Source organism: Haplochromis burtoni, unplaced genomic scaffold (genome assembly GCF_018398535.1).
Source record: "Haplochromis burtoni strain Fernald_Lab_line unplaced genomic scaffold, NCSU_Asbu1 Contig_51, whole genome shotgun sequence".
NCBI lineage: Eukaryota > Metazoa > Chordata > Actinopteri > Cichliformes > Cichlidae > Haplochromis > Haplochromis burtoni.
Genome location: NW_024582412.1, coordinates 160,334 through 187,672, shown reverse-complemented (window position 1 = coordinate 187,672; position 27,339 = coordinate 160,334). Strand labels below are relative to the sequence as shown.

General features: G+C 38.4%; 1 protein-coding gene across 4 annotated transcripts in view; it reads left to right on the top strand.

Annotated features, from left to right (window-relative positions):
- The window catches only part of whrna (whirlin a), a 212,298-nt gene that overhangs the window by 69,017 nt on the left and 115,942 nt on the right, over positions 1-27,339 (top strand). For all 4 annotated transcript variants that reach the window (XM_042220570.1, XM_005921732.3, XM_005921733.3 and 1 more), the window contains exons 2-3: positions 17,931-18,149; positions 25,475-25,600. In XM_042220570.1, coding sequence (XP_042076504.1) covers positions 17,931-18,149; positions 25,475-25,600 — 345 coding nt within the window. The remainder of the gene's footprint in view (positions 1-17,930; positions 18,150-25,474; positions 25,601-27,339) is intronic.

Here is a 27,339-nt window from a genome sequence, read left to right as displayed (position 1 = left end):
AGGCTTTGATGGCATTTTTGGCAGTCGTTGATTGCATTTGTTTATTACCTGAAAGCTTATGTAATTTTTGGCTGCACCTGCTTTTCTTCCTCTTGATTTCTGAGATGAGATGAGAAGCTGACCATGAGTTCTCTCTAAATCAGGCTCTTTACAATCGCTGATAGGAAGGGAGGAAGACGAGTAGGATAAAAAGATGAGGATAAAACAACTGGAGTTGAAACTGTCTGTTCAGTTGAAGTTAGTGGTTTTCTGTCGGTTGGTATTGATTGATTTATGGCATGGCCGATTATGTGTTCAGCATGCTGCGGTAAATGTGTGCGCCCAGATAGTGCTCACAGCAGAAGTATGATGATTTAAGACATTAAATCAAAGCCCTTTGGAAAACCAAATGTCTAATCTTTTTTATGATTGACTGATGTTATCGGAAACTTGGAAACTTTGCAGCTCTACGGTGATTTTCCAGACTTATGTTTGTAAAAGATGCATGACTAATGCAGGGTAACAAAACATGCACAGGACTTTAGAGTATGAATCTGTTTCCCCTTTGTCGCATGCACTCATTTGCATCCCCTCCTATTTTCCTCTCTCCTTGCCCCTCTCTGCTTTGGTAAACCCAAATCAAATAAACAGTAAAGCAGAGCAGTAAATCAAATGCTTTTGAAGCTACAGAGGTTCAATGTGCCCTTGTATTATAGCATATTTTATTTGCTTTTCTCCTCTACTGTTTTAACATATGTTTAAGTAGCAGCCTTTTATATTTCCATGCATCCAGCTTTGTGTAAACAACACAAAACTCATATATGGAATACCACAACTCTCAAAATTTAAGCTAGATAAATAAATGACTGCCTATCTTACTAAATGCGTTGACAAATATTATTGTAGGCGTTAATTAAGTTATAAAATTCAAAATAAGGAAATATTTCTGGATTATTTATTTAGCTTTTTAAAATAATTTCTTTCTTTATTTATCCTTTCATTCAATAACCTGTTTATTTATTAGCATGGGCAATAAATGTAATTATTTATATATAAATAACCATAGGTATTCTTTGGGACCTGTAACAGACTGGAGATTTAGCCACCTTTATTTCAGCTGAGATAGGCCTGTGGGTACAATCTTCTTTTTAATACATTTCTGTTAATTTTACTAATTAATAAAGTTATTTTCCTCTGAACCTCTTTGGGTTAAATGTTTAACTAGCCTTTTATGCTTCTAAATCATTGTTGCATTATTACAAATGCTTAAAATGACTTTGATGTTAAAGTAAATACTATGCTCTGTTTCAGTGTTGATCAGCTGATTGACAAGCACTTGTGTTGGCTTGTGTGTTGGGCTCATCTTAATCTCTTTCTCTCACTGTCCAATGTGCTGCAGCATCACTTTTAAGGTGCTTGTTACTGTATATCTTTATTATTTATGTATTCATCTACTCAAACGTTCAATAGACTTTGACCTTTTTTGGTGTCAATAAATATGTTTGCTGTTAGAGACAGCTGGAACATAATAAACTGGGCCTGGATCCCAGATGAGAACCTTTTATTATGTTAATAAAGTCATCAGGGATGTTAGTATGTTAATATGTAGTTTTATCTACTTATGATTCATTGTGAAGCGTTAATGCCATGTGATAACATTGTAGTTGTCAAACAAGGTACTCGGTGCTTCTTGTAGCTAGACATCCTTAAAGTAATGCACATAATATTGTTCGGTATCCTGGGACTCCTCGGTTATTTCTTTGTTCACTGGCTTACATTGTTTTTCTCAATTATCTTCTTTTTTTGATTTTCTGTTTTCATTGTCACATAGCAACACAGCTGTGCACATCAAAGGTGACCTAGGACATGAATGAATGTGCATGTGTGTGTCTGCTTGCATGAAAAACAGAAGTTAGGCAGCGCTTTTATGTTATGTTTGTGTGTCTGGGTAGTGCCTGAAGAGTGTGTGTGTGTGTGTGTGTGTGTGTGTGTGTGTATGCCATTCTCCCCAGTGATGTCAGACCCCAGGGACCTGCTGGAGGCTCTGCTTACTATTTCACAGGCATGTTGAAGAGAAGGCTAAACCAGTTTCTCTGTTTTTGCTCTGAGGGACAAAGGTGTCTACAGTGCAGTGAAAAAATATTTGCCTCCCTTCTGATTTCTTAGTTTTTTGCATGATTCTCACACTTTTATTCTTTAGATCATCAAACAAATTAAAATATTAGACAAAGGTAATCCAAGTAAACACGACATGCAGTTGTTAAATGATGATTTTATTCCGTGAAAAAGCTACCCAAACCTTCCTGGCGCTATTTGAAAAAGCAATTGTCCCCTAAACCCAATAAATGGTACCACCACTCTTGGCAGCAAGAACTGAAATCAAACATTTGTGATAACTTATTGGGTCTTTAGCTTATAATATAAAGTACCTTGAGGCAAATGTCATTGTGTTTTGGGTTTATAAATGTAACTGGATTGAAATGAATTGACTGGCAGTCACTCACATCACTGTGGAGGAGGGTTCAGCCACTTTGGAGCGTTTGGTAGCACGAATGGCCTGTTTCAGGTGATCTCAAAGCGCTTACACCAGCTGTAACAGGATGCAAATCTTCAAAAGAAGTTCAACTTTTGTCTCGTCAGTCCACACAATGTTTTCCAAAAAGTCCTGGGAGTCATCATAGTGTTTCCTGGCAAATATCATGGCATGATGTGTTGCTTTTTCAGATCCTTTAACGTACATTATATTGTCAGACAGGTTCTATTTAAGTGATTTCTTCATTCAACATGTCTTCCAAGTAATAAGACCTGGATGTGTCTAAAGAGAAATTGAACTTAGCTTTCCAAATAATGTGGTTAATCTTTAGCAAGGGGGCAATTACGTTTTTTTTGCAGTCAGCTAGAATTGGATAACTTTTTTCCTCCGTATTTTTTAAATGATGACTTCAGTTGTTTTCTACGTATGCTTTACTACTTTACGTTTATATTTGTCTAATATTAAAGTTTGTGTTATGATTGGTCATCTGTATCATTTGAATGTGATTTTACTAGCTATGTCTGACACAAGTACTTTGCATCAAATGTACCATAAAGCTCTGAGTATACTTCTGTATACTCTTATGTCATCACTGTGCTGTGGTTGCAACAGAGCACAATCAAGGCTTAAGTCAGATGCAGACTGTAAAGTTTCAGCAAAGTTTATTACACCAAAACTTTGAATCGGATATACTTAGATAAAGATATAGGCTTGATATATGATCATGAAGCCCACTGAATCCTAGACTGTGATGTATGTTTTAATCTTCATGGTAACATCTGGAAGACAAATCATATGAGCGAGGCATTTTCAACCACGCCTTAACTATATTTATTAACCATGTTGTTTCCATTTAAGTTTACAATGCTGCTGGTGTTTCATTGATCCATGTGTCATATAATTGTTCTTTCCTAATAGGTAGAAATTTAGGACAGCCAATTTTAAGTGTTACTGCTGCTATGATATGCGTCTACTGACACTGAGAATTTTGTCCAAGGCTATCTCACAGAACGACCGTTTTGGAGCCTAAAAGTATTGTTGCAGTTTGTTCACATTCATGATTCTTTCATGTGCTTTAACCTGGGTTAAGGCAGAAGATCAGAAGCTTATCATATAATATCATCTAACTTTTTTTCTTCCCCTTGGCAGGCTGGAGTTACTAGCCTAGATCTTGGACACATATTTTAATAGTTAATAGTATGAAAGGCAACTTTAAATTTTTATTATATAACTGGAAAGAATGATAAAATGCCTCCTATAAGCAGACAGTATACAAGCATGTACAGTGATGGATAAAGCGCCTTCCTACACTTGTTAGTTACACGTCAGGTCTCCAGGCATTAAAAGTTCCTATCCAGGTACCACAGTAGAAACTTTACTGCCTCCACACTCTTTTGATCTTCCCACACACAGGCAAACTTGCCTGAAAACAAAGATAAACACACATGCAGACACAGGAAAACACACACAGACAGAAATACTCACGCACACTTAGAGCCACTCACAGTTTAGTGGTGCGTAATGAGACTGTCTTATACCGTATGCAGACATGCACTAGCTCCTGCTGAGGTGCTGTAGTTCCGGTTTTCTATAATTCATGCCTCTTCCCTGCAGAAGTGTCTTTTACAGAAATGAGGGCAGATGAATAAAGCCTTCAGACTGACAGTATATTTGTGGACAGTAGACTGCTGGTTAGAAACACTGCCCACTGACAGAGATGCCAATTTTTTTTGACCCCTTTATGTGTGATCATCTTCACCCAAGAAGGCAGCAGTTGAATATGTCCTTCAGGAGACTGTCTGCCCTCTGCTTCTTAAATTGCTGTATGTTGCTGTGATCACAGCGGTTAAATGCCTGGACCTTGTCTATTTCTAGTTCCGCTGCAAACAAAAATGAAAGAATTTATACAAGTACAGCAGTCTATACCTCTGCTTTAAAGTTCCACTAGTTAATAATTGTATCTATTTATCCTGTATTTTATGAAGCAAGGCACTAAAGGCAATTTAATACATATAATTGCAGTCTGTTTAATGCATTTTTCATGTATTGGAGTTCAGATGCTAGGCGCAATGATTTAAAGTGCTTTAGAAATAGCCTCACTAACAGTGTATTTTCTTAAACCATGGCCAACCTTTTAAAAAATATATATTAGCTGAACCATAATAATCATTTTATTCTGGAGTTGGAACAAATACTCAGAGGCAATGATATTAATCTTCTGTTAGTTCAGATGAGAAAATCTGATAATTTACAGTATTTAATCATTTCCTCTTAAGTCTGAAGCCTAAATATAAAAAATTAGTCATGTCGTCAGGCATTCAAATGCTTCATGAAGAAATGCATTTTGTCTCATTTACATTTTCAATCTATGCTAAGCATCTTCACTTCTTTACCATCTCTAAATTTACTGATGTAGCTGCAGTAACTCAGTTTGTCTTGGCACATGCTTTCATAAGGCTCTGTGCCGCAGCAGTGATAATTACTCAGAACCATCCAATTTGATATCTGAGGCACTTTTCCGATGGCTCCATGCAGATCTCAGGTCTTAATGCTGAGGTGCATTAATTGATTCTGTTTTGCGGTAGAAACAGAGCTTTCAGCATCTGCAGTCGCCTGCAGGACAATCAAAACAGGCTTTTTGCACAATTTAGAACAAAGGATGGACTGAGTTTAATGAAAAGAGCGATAGCTCTGAAATCATACTGAGATCACATCTATATTACAGCCAGTTTAGAAACACCAGTTTACCTAATATGCTTTAGACAAACGAGAGCATCTGGAGGCTCAGATAGAACCTGCAAACTCCTCATAGAAAGGAGTTAACCAGCAGGCTTATGAGGTGATAGTGCTAACTGCACCACTGTGCCCCCGCTATTGTGTTGTTTCACAACAAAACAATGACAAATGCAGTCGTTCTAAATTGACACAAACAGAAAATTTATACTCATTTGCAGTGAAGCGCAATAGGGCTGTGAATGAATGAAGCAGAAAGCGAGCAATGAATTGGCATTTGCTGGTCTCATTATCTGCCCTCTCCCTTTTTCTTGCTCTCTGTCTGTGTGAGTAAATTTCATTGAAAGATGGTGGGCATCTATGTCCTGGAGGCAGCATCATATATAACATCCACTGAGAGATATGGGGTTCAATACAAGAGATATGGCAGGGAGGAGAGGAGCTATAGGAGACGAGCTTGATTAATGAGGTGGTCTAAAGGAACAAGTGGGGGGTAAATTAATCCATAGTAACACTTGCCGCCTTGACACTTTGTTCTCTTGGTACAATTTTACGCACTTCAATGTCCATATTGATCACTGCATAATTGTAACTTATTAGCCATAGATGTATCCTCCTATTAGTCTTTGGTGTCACTGTTTGCAGGTAGGAGGGCTTGAAATTTCTTAAAAACATCCATGTTCCCACTGCATTTTTATGGTTCTCGCAAATGTGTATTGTGCATACTTTAGACCCGCGGCATTTTCTCCAAAGCGTCAGTAATTTAACTCATGAAATCAGGACAAAAAATGCATTATACCGAGGACACTCCGCTTCATATGGCCTATGTGCAGCAGGACCAGTGGGTGTGAAACTGCATCTTCATAATAATAGTGGGGCTTCAAGTTGAATTTCATTTTCGGGCAGACTATGAAGTTGAAGAATTTCGGGAATGCGGGAGGGCTGAGTGTGAAGTCTGCGGTCAAAAATTGTACCAGATTGCTCCACTATATTCTCTCTTAGACACATCAGAATCTTATAAGTTGTCCACACAGGAATAAACTAGCAGTGATGTAATGACCAGAGGCCGTCTAAAGCCGATGACATTCAGTGGCTTCAAGTGAGGATTGGTGAAATAACTGCTGGCAATGCAAAAGAGTTAAAACTGCTCTCAACTTGAAGGTGAACGATTATAGTGACTACTAATGAAAGCACAGGATGCCATTAATTGACATCTGACTGGATGTTAAATAAGGGGGTTTCCTTGGCAACTGGAGACTGGACTGACCATCAGTGACGAAGGGATGAGCGATGTGGAACTCTCATTGGCAGCCTGATCCTGGGGCTCAGATTCATGGTGTACAACCAGTGGATATGCAAGAAAATTCTGATGATCATGCTTCTGGCTGCACTCCTCAGCTGATATGCAGATTTTGGGCTTGCACAGTGAAGACTGCCATTTCATCTCTTACTCATAGGCAGTCCCAGCTTTTGCCACCAGTGATGATCCTAAACACGTTTGCTCTCTGTGAAGGTTTGAGATGCATTGTGAAACTGAAACACTTACAATCAAGTGGTCATAACAGACTGAAAGCAGTACTGAGTAACACAAGCAGATATGGCAGACACATTTAAATTTGGTTTGGACTCTTGTTTTTCTTTTTTGGTTGAAGTTGAAGAACTTTTTGATTGCCCTTTGCATAAGATTAATTGGTTAACAGTCTTTAACATTAGATTTTTCTTTGTTGCCACACTGAGAGAATTCTTTTTTTTATCCATCCTGTCATTTGCATAAAGCTAGCATCAATCTTTTTCTACTTTTAACTTAAAGTAGAGATATCAATCACAGAGTAGAGTTCTAGGCACAATAATTCACATCCTTGTGAATTGTGATGAAAGGATGGGCTCAGCAGCCGAAAAGATTAAATGAAACACAGAGAAAATCGTCAGCAGATACAGTGTTACTACTGATTGCTTCCCGAGTCTTTTTTCGGCATACTTAGTGTCAGACTGTTTTTGTATTTTGTATGCAACTTGCAGAGATGAGTGTGCATACGTGTGTACATATGCAGGTAGCTGAAGCTATTTATTCAAATTAAAATGGGAAAACAAAACACAGTTCAAGATGGATTAGGGAATAGAAGGATTAACGAAGATGGCTTGGGTAGCAGAGATGCATTGTAGATGTTTTCCTCTGGCAAATCCCTGTGAGTGATGACTTGGCTCCATTAAGTCTCTGTGTTTGCAGCCCTGTCAATTACTCATTAATCCTTGAAGTGTTTACTTCATTTGGAGCCTAAACTGCTTCCCTATGTCTAACAAATGTGCATGTGTCAGCTTATACACATAGCACACCACTACGCTCACATTTTAAAATCACTAAAATGACAAGAGAGATCATCAGTTTAATAAAAGATGACCCAAAGGTCTCACTAAAGGCCTTTTGACAGTGAGATACTAAGACTGGAACTAGCCAAATATTGGGTTATTCAGATCCTCAATCTTTAGATAAACAGGGATTCTGTTTCTACTTTGGATTTATTGGATCATGCTTCAGTTCAATTTATTACCAACTTAATTTGTTGTTAGATTTGATCCATTTTCAGAGCTATTTTTCAAAAAAGAAATTGGTGAAAAAATGAGCTGTACTTTTTAGCTAACAGTTTTCCTATCCCACTGCATATCTGTAAAGGCTGTAAGTCCTGTGACAAAAACATTATACCGTCTGCCACATATAATTCAGATGAGTTATTTTACAGTAAATGGCTGTATATTACAGAAGTAGTTGATGTCACAACACTGAAAAGTCTTTATGAGGACTTTTGAGAGGTCAGTATAGCCTCCATTTCACCAACACTGAAGTATTAAACAGTTATAAAAGTTAACCTGGCTGATGCACATGTTAACATTTTCCCTTTAGCTATTAGCAACTATCTAAAGGACACAAACTGAGCTTCAGGGAGTCACAGAATTGAGAATGGTGCTTCAGGAAGAGAATCCAATGTAAAATCTTAGCTAAACCAAACATGAAGCTCCATCTGCTCTGGAAATCCCTTGGGAAATAAAGTTGATTAAACCAGGATTATACTTTCTGTGTCAAATGTCTCCAATTTTGTAGTGGTTAACATTTTTGCTTAGCAAAGGAAAGATTGCTGGTTGAGTTCCAGCCAGAAACACAAATCCCTTGTGAGGTTTTATCAGAATTTTACATTTGGTGTAAAACTCTGCCAAATCAAGTGTGCAGTGCCACCCCTTGTGGCAACTGAATTGCCAAAAGTAGCTTTATTATTTATTTATTTATTCATTCTTTATTTATTCCTCTAGGTCCCAGTGACATAAATCTCTAGACCAGGGACAGCTGGAGACAGTATGGTCAAGTAGGCATTCCTGTTAGACTTATTTGAAGTCCACTGCCTGGAGCACACAGTTGGTGCATTGCAATGTTAAATCTCAGTGGACGAATCCACGTGGTTACAAAAAAGCAGGTGGGCACATGGCTGTCCGCTGCTCGTTTGTTAATTAAATTCATGTCACTCAGACCCAAGCCTACCCTGGTGGACTTGTGGATGCAGAAAGTTTAAACAAGACTCGAAGGAGCAGCCAAAAGCATCATTATCCGATAGCCACAGTAGCCATCTGTTAAGTTATCATTAAGATAGCAGCTAGAGGCAATGCTAATAATAAAACGTTACACGGTGTCTACAAAGTGTTGTGCCTCTCTGAAAGCCCCAGATTGAAGCTGAGACAACTCTATTGGATCAGCAATGTAATATGGTTTCAATTCAGTTAAAGCACAGCATTACCTCAAATAACCTAAAAATATTGCTGTTATTTATTTACTTTTTTTTTTTTTTTTACACTACCTAAGATAATCTTTTGGTAGGTTGTATTGTTCTAATATTGATATATAAATAATAATAATATTACCTCTTAATTTTTGTGATTCTTGGCCCATGTGGTATCAAAAATGTCAAACATTATCAAATATTTTTCTGTGTATAATATCAAGCGTGCCGTTTTCAGTATTGAGACAATCCTACTCCTTCGCAGTGGTTTGGTCCACGTTCACTAGTTGGGACGTGGGTGGTGTGAGGCATACACTGGTGTGTGAGTGCATGTTTGTGTGACAGATAAAGATGTATGCATACAATAAAAGCACAGTGTGACTGTGTTTGCGCATGTAAATGTGTGGCTCTGAGTAGTCATTAAGACTTTAAAAAGTGCTGTATAAATGTAAGTACATTTACTATTTACCATTCAAGGTGTGACTGATACAATATCTAAGCAGCGAAATGTTGTTGTGTGCTAAATAACAGAAAATAACACAGTATCATGTGAGATGAAAACTGAAGGTACTAAAAACATTTTAGTACATAGTCGTCCATTTTTATTGGACAAGGGATGGGGTATTGAATCTTCACTGTCCATTTGACTGTAGCTCACCACCATAAAAACATATTGTTGTCATAATGCATACTGACTGCACCCAGTGCTGTGAAGCTGACACCTTGTGGGCCTACCTGTCAGAGTGACACATGCAAGCTCAACTGATGTGGAAACGAGCTCGTGTGATTCCTGCGTTCGTTCTGTTTCCGCTCAGCGTCGGGGTAACGCACTTCATCAACGCTCACACGCTTTGCCTTTCTCCTAAAGGCACAAACGCATGCAGCTGATAGATCGAACTTTGAAAATTGTGCCAACGCTGCACAGCTATGATCCATTGACACCGCTGACAGATCCGCTTTCCTCCCAGGCGCACTCGGATTTCCAACAAGCCATCAAACAAACGCACGTTCTACTTTTGTTGCAGCTCGCTTGTTCTCTGGAGCTCCCCAGGCCTGCTGTAATTGAACACATACACACATTATGAACACACAATGTAGCAGTGCCAGCAAAGAGTAATCAGTCATTTTAATCTCCTAGGCCTTTCTAAGATAATGTGGGTGCAGAATTACACTCCTTGTTGTTTGTTGTCTTTTCATTTTGTGCTCCTGGCACTTACTTACTTCTGTTGTACATTGTTAATAGAGCCAGAAAATCCCAGTTTGGGCAAAACACCTTGCATCAGGTAGTGGAAAGCAAACAGCATCCTCCAGTATCTGTACTGAGAATCTTATTTTTGACCGGCACTGAACATTGGATTTCACATCTCTCCAGTCATCCAGTCTTGGTTATTTCAGCTACAAAAAGATGTCAATAACTTGGAACTTTTATAATAATAATGGATTGGATTTATATAGCGCTTTTCATGGCACCCAAAGCGCTTTACAATGCCACTATTCATTCACTCTCACATTCATACACTGGTGGAGGTAAGCTACGGTTGTAGCCACAGCTGCCCTGGGGCAGGCTGACAGAAGCGAGGCTGCCATATCGCGCCATCAGCCCCTCTGGCCAACACCAGTAGGCAAGTAGGGTAAAGTGTCTTGCCCAGGGACACAACGACCAGGACAGAGAGCCCAGGGATCAAACCGGCGACCTTCCGGTTACAGATGCGATTCCCAACCCCCTGAGCCACGGTCGCCCAGGGCTTTCACTACACACTCTTCTTCCATCTAGATTGTAAGCCACTTTTTTCTTAAACAACTCAGTCCTCCCTGAGTAATGCAAGTTATTGTTAGCAGCTGGTAACTTGCCAGTTACCACACATCAATATTGTTCTTGAATTCACTTTGAAATCGTATTCGTCACAAGGAAAGCCTTGCTTGACATGAATTGCAGAATTGCTGAGACCTTATTCGAGCAGTCAGTTTCTTCTAAATTTGGAACCAAATATGGAAATAAAACTATTAATATTGTTACCAAAAGCTCTTGTAAATCAGGAGCAAAACTGAGCCTAGACATCTTTTGTCACAGCAGCAATTTTCTATACAAAAAAGTAAGAGAGGATCCACTTATTTGGCAATTCACTACAGTCTCCAGTCCTTTCTAAAATTGCATTGGACAGCTGTTACATGTATTTTACTCACATTTACTCATATTTTACTTACGTACGGTCTGTTTGGTCAATGACCTTTCCATGTTGCCAGCATCGAGTGACACAGAAAGTGGCCAGTTTCCATAACAGTGACTCCCCATATGTTGTTATTCATGTTCAAGTCCAAGAAACTTTCCTATAGTAAAAATTTAGACAATACTGTTGACAACCCTTTCCTTCCTCCTTAGACTACGATGGCCTGGATGACTGAGAACCTTCACAGACCTTTCCTTGAGTTCATTCACTGGTAAATCTGTGTAGAAAACAGTCTGCTTTTATGAAGAAGTCAAACCAAAGTTGGATCAGCTGTCTCAGAGTTTGTTTCTCGTGTACATCAATTGGATCTTTCCCTGCTTCAGCTGCAAGAGGCCTTTCAGTCTTGGAATAGTTCTGGGGCCAAGGGGTAACAATACGCTTGTATTTGTGGGACTTGACTGTGTCAGTTTTCTGGGATGTTCTATTTATACAATTAAGGAATAGGCTCGTCTTTGAATTTGTTTTTGTTGGTGTGTTTGCTTGTTTTTTAAAAAAGGAAAAAGCATGGACTGCATGTCTCTGCAGTTGGGCATCTATAAGTATATAACACAACTATGTCCTTTTAAAAATACTGTTAATATATCAGGTATGATCATCCAGTTCTAAACCTGTTCTTTCACATGAAACATTTTTATATCTCTTGACAGATTAGAGTACCGTACTCTATGCTTTCTTTGAGGCCTCTGACGGAAACAAAAACAAAGACAATCAAATCATCATGCTCCAAAAGACTTTCAGCTTCAACAACTCAAGCATACAGGAAGTCTGAATATTATGGGCTGCAGGGAGAATTATGGAAACTCTTTCAAGTTAAATGCTGTCATTCATTTGTTACTATAAGCTAGAGTAAAAAATACAAAACAAAAACAAACAAACAAAAAACCTCTTAAACACTTCATTAGGGTTTCAGAAAAACAGTATCACTTGTAAATATATGCCAGGAGTGGGAAGCAATCCATCACCGCATGAGGCGTAACCTATAGAGGGTCCTAAAAATGAAAGCATAACCCCTAATTTTGCTTTCCTAAAATGTATACACTTATACAAATAAAAAGAATGTAGGCTTTTATGTTTGTATTTGCGTGATTCCTTACAGAATATGCTCGAGTTCTCCTGTGAGCAGGATACTGTGATTGGAATTAGGATTTTTTTTTTTTTTTTACATAAAACATTAATAAATCGACCAGCACAATGACGAAATGGGAAAAAGATGTTTGTCCCCAGACATGTCCCCAGAAGCACTGTGTATGAAGTACTTAAATATAATTTGTGCTAATAGTAGTAGCGTGGAAGTGAGTGAACAAACCGTTGTGTAACGTTTGACAGCAGTAAATAAAGTGATGAAAGACGTTTTACCTGTGCTTTGTTGAACTTGAACATCTGTGCGTTAGCCGCTTGTTTTGTGTCTCTGTGCGTGACTGTGTACGGGGGTCACACAGTCATGATAATTTCTCAAGCATGTGAAGTCACTTGGTAAAATGAGCTTTGACTGGCTTAATCTCTTAGAGCCAAATCATCAGCCAGCACAAAAAAAAATAAAAAATGTAACAGAAGACTAAAGGATTATATTACTTCGCCTTATCTGAACCATAGACTGTATATAAAAGCACTTCTGGGTCTGCATTCTTTTTAATGGGTACCAAGTGCTGACCTCTGTGTTTGCAGGGATAGAGTTAGTGACAGGCATGCTTTAAGATGCACGACATAGCTACCGTACCTTTTGTTAGCAAGTGAAATGTGGAAAATGTCAGATGCACTTTTGACATTTATTTAACAAAAACACACAAAAATCAAGGCAATTGCCAAAATGCTAAAAAAACCAAAAAAAAAACAAAACCCTATTTGACCAGCAGGTGACATCACATGTATAACTGTTTACCTAATTCAGGGTCGTGGCCAAGCTGGGCCTACTTCAGCAGCCACTGGGTCAGAGGATAGATGGTACATAAGTCTATAGATATTAACCTATTTTGTCCTCCTAACTTCTTTTCTAACAAAACAGGCCCATTTAAATGAATAACATTTCTTCTTCTTGCTGTCAGATATCATTAGCTCATATTAGTCTCCTTGTCAGCTTGCACACATTACTCTCACTCTTTTTCTCTCTGTCTCTATAATTTTGCACCTCATGAGAAACTGTCTAGAATATAGCTAATGCTGCTAATGATTTAATCCCATCCAAATATTGTAACAGAGCTTTAATAAAGGCTTATAGCAATTATTATAAAGTTCAGATAATATAACTCTTAAGTCTTAACTAATAGTTGTGGAACCGAAGTATATCCAGTCTTCACTACACCCACGTTTATTGTGTGGTTTAACACTGCGTGGATCTATATTGTAAAACTGCTGCTGCACCACAAATGGGCAGAGGTAAAGGTGATGTTGCTCGAACCTCATAACGATCATTTTTTATTTAAATGTATTTAAAGATTTTACCGTTATAAATCTAATTGAGGAACTAGTATTTACATAACTTGTAGTTATGGCATATAAGAGGCATAGAACATAATCAAAGGATTTGTGTTTAGTGTGTTTTTGAAGCTTTAGCTATCCCAGTTGAAAATTATTTACAATACCATAGAGACCATTTAATAGCCACGATATAACCAGGCTTTATAGTTTGACTCCTCAGACTTCCTAAGTAATTTCTTAGTCAGTAATTTTCCTGCCACAAACCTCCTGCAGTATAGAACCGTGCATTTCTAAGAGATGGAAGTGGTTGGTCTCTGCAGCCAGGCTTTGTGCAGTAAGCTTCTGCGTATGAAATGGATTGCCTGGACTCCCGTGAGAGTATGGCATTGTATGAAAGCGGTTCACCTGCCGTTGCCGTTTTGATTATCCCCTACTATATATTCCATTATTTTCCTAATGGTTTTTGTTCTGCTTCGGAAGCAGTGGTGAGCTTCATCAGCCCTGTGTCACTATCAGCACTTTCATCCAGGGATGAGGCATTAGGACCAGTGTACCCCAGCTGCTTTGTTGATTACTGCTGCTTCTTATTCACAGGACGAGAGACCCTGTTAAACCTGCTGCCCTCCCACCGCTACCTCCATTACCCTCCATCTTCCCGTTTTCTCCTTGTGTGTCATGTTACCCTAACGCCCTGCTCTCCCTCTTCTCATTGCGTCTAAACACTGCTCATTTGCCTTCCCCCTCTATTTCCTCTAAATGCAGTCAAGATTCTCAGACCAGCACACACAATGATAGCGCCTGCGTGGAGCTATAAATCAAAGAGAGGCTGTGTGCATGCTGGTTGGAAAAGGAAACCAGTCTACCCCTGGACCAAGCAATCACTGCAAAAAAAGCCACAAAAGTGTGTCACAGTTAGAGCAAAAAGTTTTTAAAGCCTTTGGAATCAGGATCTTCATCTAAGTCAGCTATTGTAAAACAAAATCTGACTAAATTAACAAACAACAAGCAGTTTAATCATCACTTACAGGCTGGATAGATAAGTAAACACTTGATTTTTGTATCTTGTAGGTTGTTGGTGCTAAAGGAGAATCTACAGGGGGCCAGATGTTTCATAGCTGCTTACATATGAGACTGACGCAACAAACCAATGCAAAAAAGCCCTAAACTGTATTCATACCACCACCACCATGCTTTATGGCTCGTTCACACTAAAGTATATGATAGGATAGCAGACTCCTTACAACTACGAAAAGTAGCATCAGTTGGTGGTAATTTTGCTATTACAAGTAGTCGTGATGATCAACTGCCTTGATCAGATATGAAGTGTGCAATACCTGCTGTTTAATTTATAATTGCCAAGATTGCAGATACATTGCAATTAGTCTGAGTCCGTCTATGCATCTTGTTTCAACTTGTTGCCAACTTTCTGGTTATGTTCCTAACAACAAGCAAGGCTACTGAGCACCTACGTCACTTTGCAGTTAAGTTGCCATCCTGAAGCAAGTATTTCTTTGTTTGTGGAGGAATTTCTATTTCTAATCTACAAGGTTTGAGGTAAACTTTAAATCTGAGTAGTTAATGTGAATTGCTTTTTAACATGTGTGTGCTTAGATGGTAATAGAACTGCAATGGATTGCAGCAGACTCCCAATTTTCACTGATTTCTCACAGTTAATTGCCATAATATTACAAACAGATGGTGTTTAATCGACTCAAACTGATAGCAGACATTTCAATTTTTATCACTGTCTTAATGGGCTAAAGTCGATTTAAAGACTGCAGCTGACTGCGAGTGGTTGGAGATATGGTTCGCATCTTTAAAGCAACCATTTCAAAACAACAAGATCGCAAGTTCATTGCATACAGTCACAATAATTTTGATCATGCCAGTATCTAACTGCTATTTGCCCTAGTGTGGCTGTAATATTTCAGTATGCATAAGGTTTTGGTGTGGGCACACAGTACTAAGGCTACATAGGCTTTTGTATTGTTGCCAAAACTTTAACTGTATCTCTAATTTTCTTGTTACCTTCATGTGCATTTTTTCCTATTTCAGGATTGCACATTCTGCTCTTGGTGCAATCCTTGGAAGATGCCCAATCCTAAGAGAGTGTGCCGAATTTCCATTTGTGTTATTGCAAAGTACTAAATAGCCAGATCTTAAGAAATGTTATACTATCATTTTCCAGCACAATGCATCTATGTAAAGCTGTTTGTAAGGTCACATTCATCAACCAACTGTCAATAACAAGACTTTGTCTGCACATCTAATACTTGCAGTCCCATCTTCTTAAGTGAAACATCTGACTCCAACTTTATTTGACTGATTATCACAGTTTCACATACTTCAACTATCTCTGTGTGCGATTATTCAACGTGTTAATGACGACCTGAAAAGTACAGCTGTAGTCGTGTTGTAATGTTAGTCAAAGGTTGTTTGTTTGTAATCGTGACTTAGATGAAAGTCAGACCGCATTTTATGAGCAATCAGTGCAGAACTCTTCATCCCAAAAACATTTTTTGCAACTATAATTAACCGCTTTAGATTATAGATGGTGCAGCACATTCAAAGCCTGAATTGATTTTTAAAGGTTCTGCAGTGATTTAATCACCATGCAATACAAATTTCTGTCCTCCTCTATAATAACTATAGTTGTAATTATAGCTGTGTCCCAGTTCTAGAGTAATATATAGTGACTCTTACTTATTTCACCATGCTTGTAGGTAATAAAAATTAATTTACTAGTTTTGTGCTGTTAGACTATTAATGGACCCAGCAATGGGAATGCCAATGCTGACTAAACAATGAATGAAGTTTATTTGCTTTTTTCAGTATCAGCCTTCCATCATGATTATGTTTTGATTCCCAGGACCCTCTGGTGATGTCTTCTGGCTCAGACGGATGCAACACATTTCATGTTCTGGTGACAATACGCATTGCTCAAAACAAGGAGATTGTTTTTGACGTTACCACAGTCATAATTGGCGCAGTTAATCACGAAGACATGCAGTTTTCCCTTTCTACTTCATGCAGTTTGTGGTTTTTCTTGGATATTATATGCGCACATTTCTTCCTTCTTTGCTCATGTGTTACTCAACTTATCTGCTATGTATGTTTATCTACAGTTCTGCATCGATGCCGCCCAGAAAGGGAGCAGGAGGTGAAAGAGGGAGAGAGTGCTCAAAGGCATGGCAATACAATCAGGCATCTTCACTGCTGACAGGGGTTTGTTGCCTCAGAATTGAAGTTATTATCTCTCGGCACAAATCAAAATTGTGAAATTGATTCAGTCGGGTTGTTGTGCTCTAAGAGATGGGCCTCCGCTGCAATCCACAGCACTCTGACAAGTAATGATTTTAGTTGTTGCTCTGAGCATATGTTAATAGGCATTTCAACAGAAGCATTTAGTAGTTCCTTGCAAGAACTGTAGCAAGAAGACAAATGATCAAAGATTGATGGGAGGGGTAGCTTAATTGTAGCTCACTAAAGAAGAGAATGGAGGGACACTGTGTAACAAATTAAATTGGATTCCTGACAAAGAGGAACTTTGGGAAGTCTTTTACCACGCTGTGGTGTGGTCTTTGTTGTGACAGTCTTGGACTCTAGCTCTATAGTGAGCCAGTATTTCACAAATCTTGAGATTGTTGCAGTATCTGTTTTAAAAATCAACAGTGTGTGTTTCGTTAGTATGAAATGAAAGTCGAGAGTCCTTTTGTGTTGGTGGTACACAAGGATGTTCTTGATCATTAAGAGATTCAACCCTATTCAGCTTGATTCCTCCAGACCACGAGGCACATGGGAATACATCGATCTGCAGAGGGATTGCACATATGGCAAGCTATCAGAAGGCAATGAGGCACAGCCAACAGCAATTTTCTGTAGAAATGTGTTAGAAGTGTTGTTGTTTGTGTGTGTGGGTGGTGGTGCTGTTTGGTCATTTGGGGTTTTTGGATATTAGAAAAGCCTTCCAAATATTGGCCATTTCTCTCTGCAACCTTTAATTTTCGACCAAACATTCGTTTCAGCTAGATTTTTTTTGTGTGTGTTGTCTCTCACTTCAATATCTTCTTCTAAGCCCTCACACTGATTTTATAACCATGGATGTTTATGTGTGGGAGTATGTTTTGGCTTTGTCAAATCAAATTAAATTGACTCAAGTGTAGATATGCGAGTATACTTTGCTCCTTCAACTCAAGCACATACTGAAAAGCAAATTTTTATTTTTAATTTTTATTTGGCCTCAATTTATTCTCCTCCGCTCTCTTTTCTTCTCCTCAGGTGCTCAAGGGAAGTAAAAAGCTTTGCCTCTCAGTGCGTTCAGTCGGTCGCATTCCAGGCGGCTATGTCACCAACCACGTTTATACCTGGGTTGACCCTCAGGGCCGAAGCGTGTCTCCTCCTCCTGACCTGCCTGAGCATCGCAGCGCCACTCTGAGAAGAACTGACAGTCAGCGCCGAAGCAACATGCAGCTACTGCAGGAAGGGGATGAGAAGAAGGTAGAGACCTTACATGCAAACCATTAAACTAGAGGACCAAAAATGCCTTTTAAAAAAACATAAAATTAGTTCCTTCCTGTACTTTTAACAGCCTGTATTTGCTATGTTTACTATTACACTACACTATGTGCACTGATTGGAGCAAAGAAGCCTCCAAAACATTTTTAGTTTCAGCATTGGTCAGAAAGAAGCCAACTGTCATTTACTATATCTTTTTATTAGGTTTTGGACAGTACGCGGAAACAACAGCAAGAATCGTTTGCTTTGACAAGCAGTTCACCAACATAACTCCCAGTGAGAAACTTTAAATGAAATGGACAGTTAACTGATAACCTGTCAGTGTTCTGCACCTGTCTTGCACACAGACATCCACAGAACTTCTAGAGAGACGCTCTATATTGACCAGTATGTTTTAAGGGGCACAAGAATGCACCCCCAAAAGATTAATAGTGTATGCTAAGGCTAAATTTTGTGATGCTAAAGTAAGTAACAAAGTCTAAAAGCATTTGATACATAAATCATCAAACGCCTCATAGATTTCACAAAATAAAAATCTTATTCGACTTCCTCCAGTGGCACAGACTAAAAATTTGCCTCTGGAAAAGACGTCACGCTGTGAACAAGGTTTAAGACTGAGATGGGAGTATTCACTTTAGGGAAGGTTTTTCACTGTACTGATACAGATCAACGAGTCCCCATGCAGCACTGCTTTGTTTGGACTCTGATGCCCACTCTATTTAACTCTTACTTGAGTCATTTGAGGCACAACTTGATGTTTTTCTCTGAAGTCCCTGTCACTTTCGCTTGACCTCAACAAAAAACAGCAAGACGATTCATACACTTAGGAAAAGAAAAGAGGATCCGAGGATCCGACTCCACTTGGAGTACACCGTTTAATAAAGTGACAGTAGGTATTTTTGACATTTGTCTGCAGTGTGGAAATGACAATGTCCCCTAGCCCATTTTAGATACTTTATTCTTGTTGTGTTGCTTGACGCAGGCTTTATAAACTCAGATGAACTGGTGACGTTATTATCAAGGCTAGAATGTTTAGAAAGGGAATGTGTAAAGTGAAGTGAAATGTTTGTCATTTATCCTGTCCCCTCACTCTTCCCACTACAGACATGATGCAGGGTAACTCCTGCCTTTATTGCTCCTCTCAGCCTCTGTGACTAAAGCAAAATAATTAATTATAATCCTAAAGGCTGGCAATGCAGCAACACTCAGCACATAACTAATGCAAGCTGAATTATAGTAAACCTTAAGCTCACTCTGATCTTCATAACAGACAGATTGCATTACTGCGGCATAATTGCTATAGTTAACCTGTGGGTTTAACAGTTTGTTCAGGTTCAGAACATATCAGGACATTGTAGCATGAAATGAAGACTCACTGGTAATTAACATTTACACGACCTGCACTGCTTGTCCACTATTTGTATTTAGGAACCTTCCTAAGCAAAACTGACTATTTGATCACATCCCAGAATTGCAGAAAATGTTCGTGCAGAGGCCTTTTTGTGTGGCGTTATAATGCATGTTCTTGTGACTGCATATTTTCTCACAGGGAACTCCAGCTTCTTCTCAAAGTCATACCTGTTCGGTTAACTGGTGAAATTCTAAATTGGCTGTTTGTGAGAATGTGAGGAGAAAAGGTTGTCTATTGCACTGTGTTAGCCTGATGGGGTGGCGACCAGTTCACAGTGTACCCCAGCTCTAATCCAGTGACAGCTAGAAAAGGCTTCATCCTCCATTCATCCTACATATTCATAGAGTTCAATTAACTGACCTTAGAGAACAATAATCATGAGGTTGAACTTTAAGCATTTCATCACCTGACTGGACAAATACAGCCACTGGATAAATATTAGTCCTACCTTGTAATTTCTAATCTTCTTAAAATGAGACAGTTAAAAACAGTTTGAATAAATTTGAAAAGATATGTTTCAGATGCTGAATTTTAATGGGAGTTGGTTTTAAGTTTGGTTGTGTGAGCCGGCTAACTTTAGGCACAGTAAAAGAAGTGTATAACACTGGATACTAAAATTAAAAACTTAAACGATAAAAATAATTGGACCTCGAGTGCCGTAAAACCTTACGCTCTCATCACCTCATGACCTGCAGGGAAGGAGCTATCAGAGCTGTTTAAAAGATTTATTGCACTAGAACTTTCAATTTTTTAGCACCTAAGAGCTACATATTAATCTTAACTGCTTCAGCTCTATTAATGCAGACTTCAGCTCTGCATTGCAGATGAGCAAATATTAATCCAGTACTAAAAAGAGTTTGGCAGTTCATTGAAATTCTAGTTTCTATTTCTGATATTATTAATTTTGAGTCATGGTATGTCTGCATAGGATGGAATTAGAAATATGTTAGAAAATATGTCTCAATTAAGTTTATTTTCTTTTGGAATTGCTTCATTCAGCTCTCTAGTCTGTGGGTGAGACCATGCTCTGAATTATGCAAGCTAGAGTTCCTTTGATCCACAGCTGTTCTGATAATGACAGAACTGTTCCCCTTTTGGATAATCTGAAACCTACTAATCATTCATTAATTTGAAATGTATGAATTTGTAAGTGAACGGCATCCAAGTCCAATCAAGTGCTTTGTATCAATACCACAACTACTGAAAGTTGCTTTGTAGCATCTGGACAGTACATGTATGGCTTTGCTTTTTATTGGCAAATTTCTTAAAACATCCAATGCTCTCTCAGCTACTTCTTCGGGAAGGTGGAATTTTATTGTCATTCTACTGTAGTACAACTTTTTATTAGCTATATTAAAATGTAGCAAGCCTCCAATCTAACTTGGTTTTCAAAACGCCTCTGGCTTTGGGTGCTGCAGACACTCATATTGATGCTTCAGAAATCAATCACTGTTTGGCCAGCTAAGGCTCAGGTTTAGCTTAGGATCATAACTTCTTGGTAGTAAATAATTCAAACCATGCAGCAATAAATTAATGAATTACTTTGTGTTGTTGGCTGCGGGTTTGTCTGATTTTGGTATTTTCTGCCTGCCATATGATGCCACTTATCACTTGTCACTTGTTACATTAGGCACTTGCACATGCGGTATTCCTCTTGCCCTAAGACGGCTGCGATAGGCTCCACCCCCACCCACCCCCACCCCACGACCCTGAAGAAGGATAAGCGAAAGCAAATGGATGGATGAATATCTGGTCAATTTGAATATGATGACAGCAATACATCGTAAAAAAAAGTTGAAATGGGAACAAAAGAGGGCTTAAAAAGTTATTGAACTAAACACAAACAGCTGGAGGAACATTTTGTAACTAGGTTAATTGGCAACAGGTCAATGACATAATTTGATATAAAAAGAGCATTTAAGAGTTTCTCAGAAGTAAACATGGACAAATGTGCATGAATCTGCTAATACCCATGTCTACAAATTGTGGAAAAATTTGAGAATGTTACTCAATGTAAAATTTTGAAAAAGTAAAATAAACCTATAAAGAATTAGCAAAACTTTAGGCAACCTGGCACTTAAAATATTTTTAAAATAAATTAAAAATGGAAAAGTTTAACACCAGCCAGCTCAGTAACATCACAGAAAATTGATGAATACAGATTTTTCTTTTAACCATGGAAAGAATTCTGTGATCATCAGCTCTTTCCCTGGTCAAGAATCCTTCACAACATCTAGCCAAGGCAACACCAAGAGCATGAATGTATATACAGAGAGTTCACAACAAGATGCAAAACAGTGCTTATAGTCAGAAGCAGAAAGGCCAGATTAGACCAAAAACACATCACAGCTGGCACAGTTCTGTGAAAAACAACAACAACAAAAAACAAATATATTAATATTTTTACAGATGAAACCAAAATTAACTTGTACTTGATGAGGAGAGAAAAGTAAAGCGAGGGGAACAGTTCATGATCTGAAGTAATCTACAACATCTGTCAAATGTATTGGAGACACTGTTATGTGCATTTATGGCTGCAGTGGAACTGGTGACTTTAGTGTTAATTCTTCCCCCAAATGGAGACATTATGTAATCGGTTCTGTCTGTTTGTTTGTCTGTTTGTTTATCTAGTATCCACAGTTTTCAAAATACAATTTTTCAAAATTTTGTGTTGTGTTAGATACCAATAACTCCATGTGATTTCATTTCAGTGAAACTCACATCGTCACATCAAATGTGAAAATCAGTAAAAACTTCATATTTTACCCACAACTTTTTATGACTCGTCTTCAAACTTCACAACAAAATTGTAGGCCTCGGGGGACATGAGTAGCTACTTGAGCTAAGCATTTGACCTTGACGTTCATTGTTAGTACCCAAGATCAAAGTTGACCATGAAAAAAATGGAGCATGGGCATGGAGAGAGTGTCAGAGTTTTAGTATTGCCCTTCCCTTTGGGGGAAGAGTGGCGCTCTCTGATTTATGATAGCAGTAGCAGGATTCTAAAGCGTGCAGGGCTATAACCTCTGCTCAGACTCAGTCACATGCTGCAAAATGATCAGATGATGCTTCGCAGTGCAAGTGGATACTGAAGAAGAAAATTTTGCAAATGTAACTCAAGACTTTCTCAAGCCAAATAAATGGGATCTTCTTCAGTGGCCTGATCAGTCAACTGATCTCAGCCCAGTAGTAAACTTAACAAATGAATGGCTGGCATGGCGTTATCAGTGAGAAGTGGTACAGTTTAACTTTTTATACAGTACCTACAAATTCCACTCAATACAGTAAAATAGTATAACTTGCACACATAATTGCATTTGTCTGTCCCAAATGAACAGGTCTCAAGGGCCATTGCTTAGAAACCAGAAACATTAGAACACTGGGACTTCTTTTAGACAGACAGAGCATTAAAGTGATGCTGGGGAATATAGTGTGCACCAATAGTTGCTATATTGTGCCAGAAAAAGCAGAATGAATCTGGTAATTAAAACTATGCTCCATGTCCTGCATAAATGTCACAGAAAACATGAATGCCTGCATATTCCTAGAAGTGAGCAAAGGTGGCTCGCTTATCGCCGATAGGCAGATAGCTGTTATTAAAAAGGAGGACCACAGTGCAATATGCTCTGAATGAAAGTAAAACCTCTGCGTCAGATGTCAAGTCTTTGCCAAGGGGTATATCACTTGGATGAAAGTGACATTGTTTAATACAGATATTAGCATATGTGCCATCTTGTAGCCGCCAGTGTGCAACTGATCCCTCGTTTCAAATCTGGCAAGAGACAGCTGCACTCTGATCAAACCAAGTAATCAAGAGCCTCATTGTGATGGAGAAAAGTACAATTTATAGTCTGGCATAGCTAAGCAATACTGAGCCTCCCCAAGTGGACAGAGTAAAATTTGATGTTGTTTCTTTGCTTTCCAAATGTAGATATTCTACAAATGCTAGGTTCATCCAAGTAGCCCCAATGGCAATTATAGAGAAACCAGAGTATTTTGAAGTTTAAGCTGGGTAAGCTTGACCAACTGTTAATTAAAAAGCATTGCTTAGTGCTCTGGTATAAAGTAGTAGAGGGGGGGGGGATGGAGCAAACAATGGGCCTAGGAGGGAAGTTTTTTGTTTTTTTTCCCGAATATCTTTTTATTGTTGTTTTGGGGTAGAATCACATTTGAAAATCATTAGCATGTAATGTTGTGTGTCATAAAATAAGAGATGCCTTTGACATTAGAAGATTACTTAATTAAGTGAGCTAGAGGCTCAAGGGCCAATGCAAATAGCTGTGGAGTTGAAGGAAAGTCTTGATGAGATGACCCAGAGGTACTAAACAATGCCCTGCTAGAATTCCTGACAGTTTACAATAAAGCGGTTTAACAGTCGAATGAACCCATCATTACACTTGCACACACTGCAAATAGGACCACCTAAGTCTTTCAAACTCTTCTGCTAACCAAGTCATTTGGCAGCAGCTGGGTGGTTAATATCTACAGCTGCAGTACTATATATATAACCTGGGGTAAAAGTGCCATGCCTGTATTAAAGGGGAACTATTATGCTCATTTCCAGGTCCATAATTTTACTCAAGGATAATCTCTATTTATCTTGAAATGCCTGAGGTTACATGATATATTAAGCATACCCCCTTCAGTTACATCATACTGTTTAAAAAAAAAAATAGGGAAAATATCTAAAATAAACATTTACAACAGTCTGAAGTTTGGGATTTTTTGATTGCTTGTACACACACTGACCTCAGTATTTAAAACTTTGGTTAAGATAAGCATGTACTGTGACAGTATACATGACAAACAAGGAAACACATAAATACTGTCTTCTAATTTTTGTAGTTTTGAAAGTATAAGAAAACAGACACATTTACATTTATTACATTTATACTTCTTTATAACATAGCATCTCCTCTCTGCATGTGTGAGGCAAAATCAGATTTGACTTAAACATTGCTTTCCTAACTTTGTAGAATAAAATCTGACAATAATATCCAAGAATATAAACAAACTGAATTGTATTTATTGGTTAAAAAAAGTATGCCAACAAGTTTTTACGTTATTGACCTTATTTATTTGAATTGGTTTAAATTCATGTCAGTGTTTTAGTTAGTTGGTTTAGTTGGTTTAGTCGGATTCATTGACCTGCTCTTTTCTCGTAGTGTACTACTGTGTTGCCAAGCCAGTGGCATCTGAGTGATGCACACAAGGTGCCCTTAAGCACAATTATTTTAGTGCGCAAGGATAACATTGGTAATGGCCATATTTTATCAGAGACCACATTTTTTTTCACTAGGCCACAAACCGAATAGACGCTGTGGTTCTAGTGGAATATCTTTTGAAAACAAGTTTAAGGGAAGCACCGGATTAGTCATGCACAGTACATCGTCTACAAATCACTCACTCCCTGCAGAAGCACTTTAATTGGGTGGTGTAGCAGAGATATCTTGTAGTCCCCCAATAATTCCTGTGGTGGTTTATTTGAATTCAAACTGTGTCCGATATTGTCCATGCTGCTTATCAGAGGAAATGACACGGATGAGCCTTGTGAACCAACTGATTGACCAATTCAGAGAGCCGTTCCTCTAATCAAAACAGATTCTGACTCCCCCATTAATGGTGCTGACTCACCGCATCTAAGTAGTTCCTGAAATTCTTCATCTCCTTGCTCTCAAATGCCATCTCAGAGCAGGGCTGTCATTTGCTCCATGGATTGTGTTTCACAACTTCATTTCAATGTGAGCAGCCCGACACCATGAGCAAATCTGGCAGCCCGTCAAGGAAAACAATCGAGACTGCAGTGTCATTTAAAATGCTGATATTTATATTATACTTCAGATATTTATACCCTTATTCATCCTGTTTTATTGGTTTCTCTCTTTGTGTTAAATAGGTCAACCTGGTTTTAGATGATGGCCGGTCTCTGGGTCTGATGATCCGAGGGGGAGCGGAATACGCTTTGGGTATTTACATCACTGGAGTGGACCAAGGGTCAGCAGCAGAGTGTGGAGGACTGAAGGTATTGCTTCAATTTCATTTTTCTCTCACTTTCTTGCACGTACATTGTTTATCTAACGTATGTCTTGCGGCATAGCTACTTATACTTTGGAATTCACATGAGAAGATTAGCTAGCTATTTGAAATCATTTTAGTATGCTCCTCCCCCACACGATTTTCATGCCAAAAACACTTGCTGTATGCCAAAAGTCTCATTATATTGCTTTACAGTGCATCTCACTGTATTGATTTTGCGATATGAGGAAATAGCTTCTTTATATGGTCTGTTTGAGATTGTTCATTACAAATGCAAAAGTACCTGCAGGCTACATCTGCAGCTTCCTCTGCTGAGCTCAGGCTCTGCTCGGTTTGCCATCAGATAAACCACTGGGTTAAAAAATATATATGCATAATGCTTTTCTTTTAACAGCTGTATTACATTATTGTGGCTTGTTTCTGGATGCCATTAGGTGTTCCTAATTTAAACGATCAGAAACATCATTTGGAAAGCCTTGACCTGACAATGTCGATCCTTTAAGGATCCAAACAAAAAACCTTTAACATGGGATTGATCCTCTGCAGTATTTTTTTTCTTTTGATGAACAAATAAATGCTGCTGTCAAAGTTAGCTTCTTTCAACTTAGTGATACTTGTGAAGGTGAAACCATTTCTCTGCTTCAGAGACTTTCTAAAAGGTTATTCATGCCTTCATTTCATCTCGGCGTGACTACTGCAATAGTCTCTATTCAGGTCTCAGTCAGTTGTTTCTTGCTCGACTGCAGCTCGTCTAAAAGGCTGCTGTGGGACTCTGACCTGGTATTCGCAAACAACACTGCATTTCACCCATGTTAGATTTTAAGATTTTATTGTTCGTTTTTAAGTCATCACATGGGTTGGCACCTACCTCGCTGATCTTTAAACGTTACTCTGTTATCTGCTGAGCAGGTAATCCTTGATGTCCTATTGTACAGATTTAAATATAAAGGATATCGTCTCTTTTACAGTAGTTGCTGCAAAATCTTCAGACTGTTATAAAACTAATTTTTACAACTTGTCTTTTAAACCAGACAGAGCTCTGATTATTTTTTTCATAACTATAACTTGAATGTGTTGTATTGTTTTATTATTACTCTTTTAGCATTGATCTCTTGTTTTCAAATGCACTGACCTGACTCGAATTTCAAAATATTATTGTAAACAATATTATTATTGCATCAGGATAGGAGGCATGCCAGATAAATGCACATAACCATCTAAGGCTGAAAAGGCCAGCTCAAGTCATTCTTGTTCCTGTGTTTGTCTGCTGCTGATACACCAGGAGGAATGAGAGAGAAAGTAATCAAACTCGCACTGTAACTTACATGTCACGGGCAGACAGCATGTTGTTAGTGGTGCTGAGGCGCAAGAAGCCCGGCAGCATCTCAACAGACCAGAGTGACTTGTACATGCTGTTTAATGTGTTTCGGCTGAATAGCTTATTTGCTGTCGAGCGTTGAAAACTGACATTAGCAGGAGGAACCTGCCATGAAGACACAAATATAGAAAATATATTTTCCCTTTTGGTTTCTTTTTTTTTTTTCTTTTTTTTTCTCCCAAAATTTGAAGAGGGCAAGTGATTTGGAGAGCAGATGTGTGCCTCAGTCGATCTTTGTAGTTGATGACTACAAATGGAATTGCAAACTGATGTTATCAAAATCTAATGATTTTTTCATTGTATGTCAGTTCTGAATATTCTAAACTGTCATCACTTATTTTTCACAG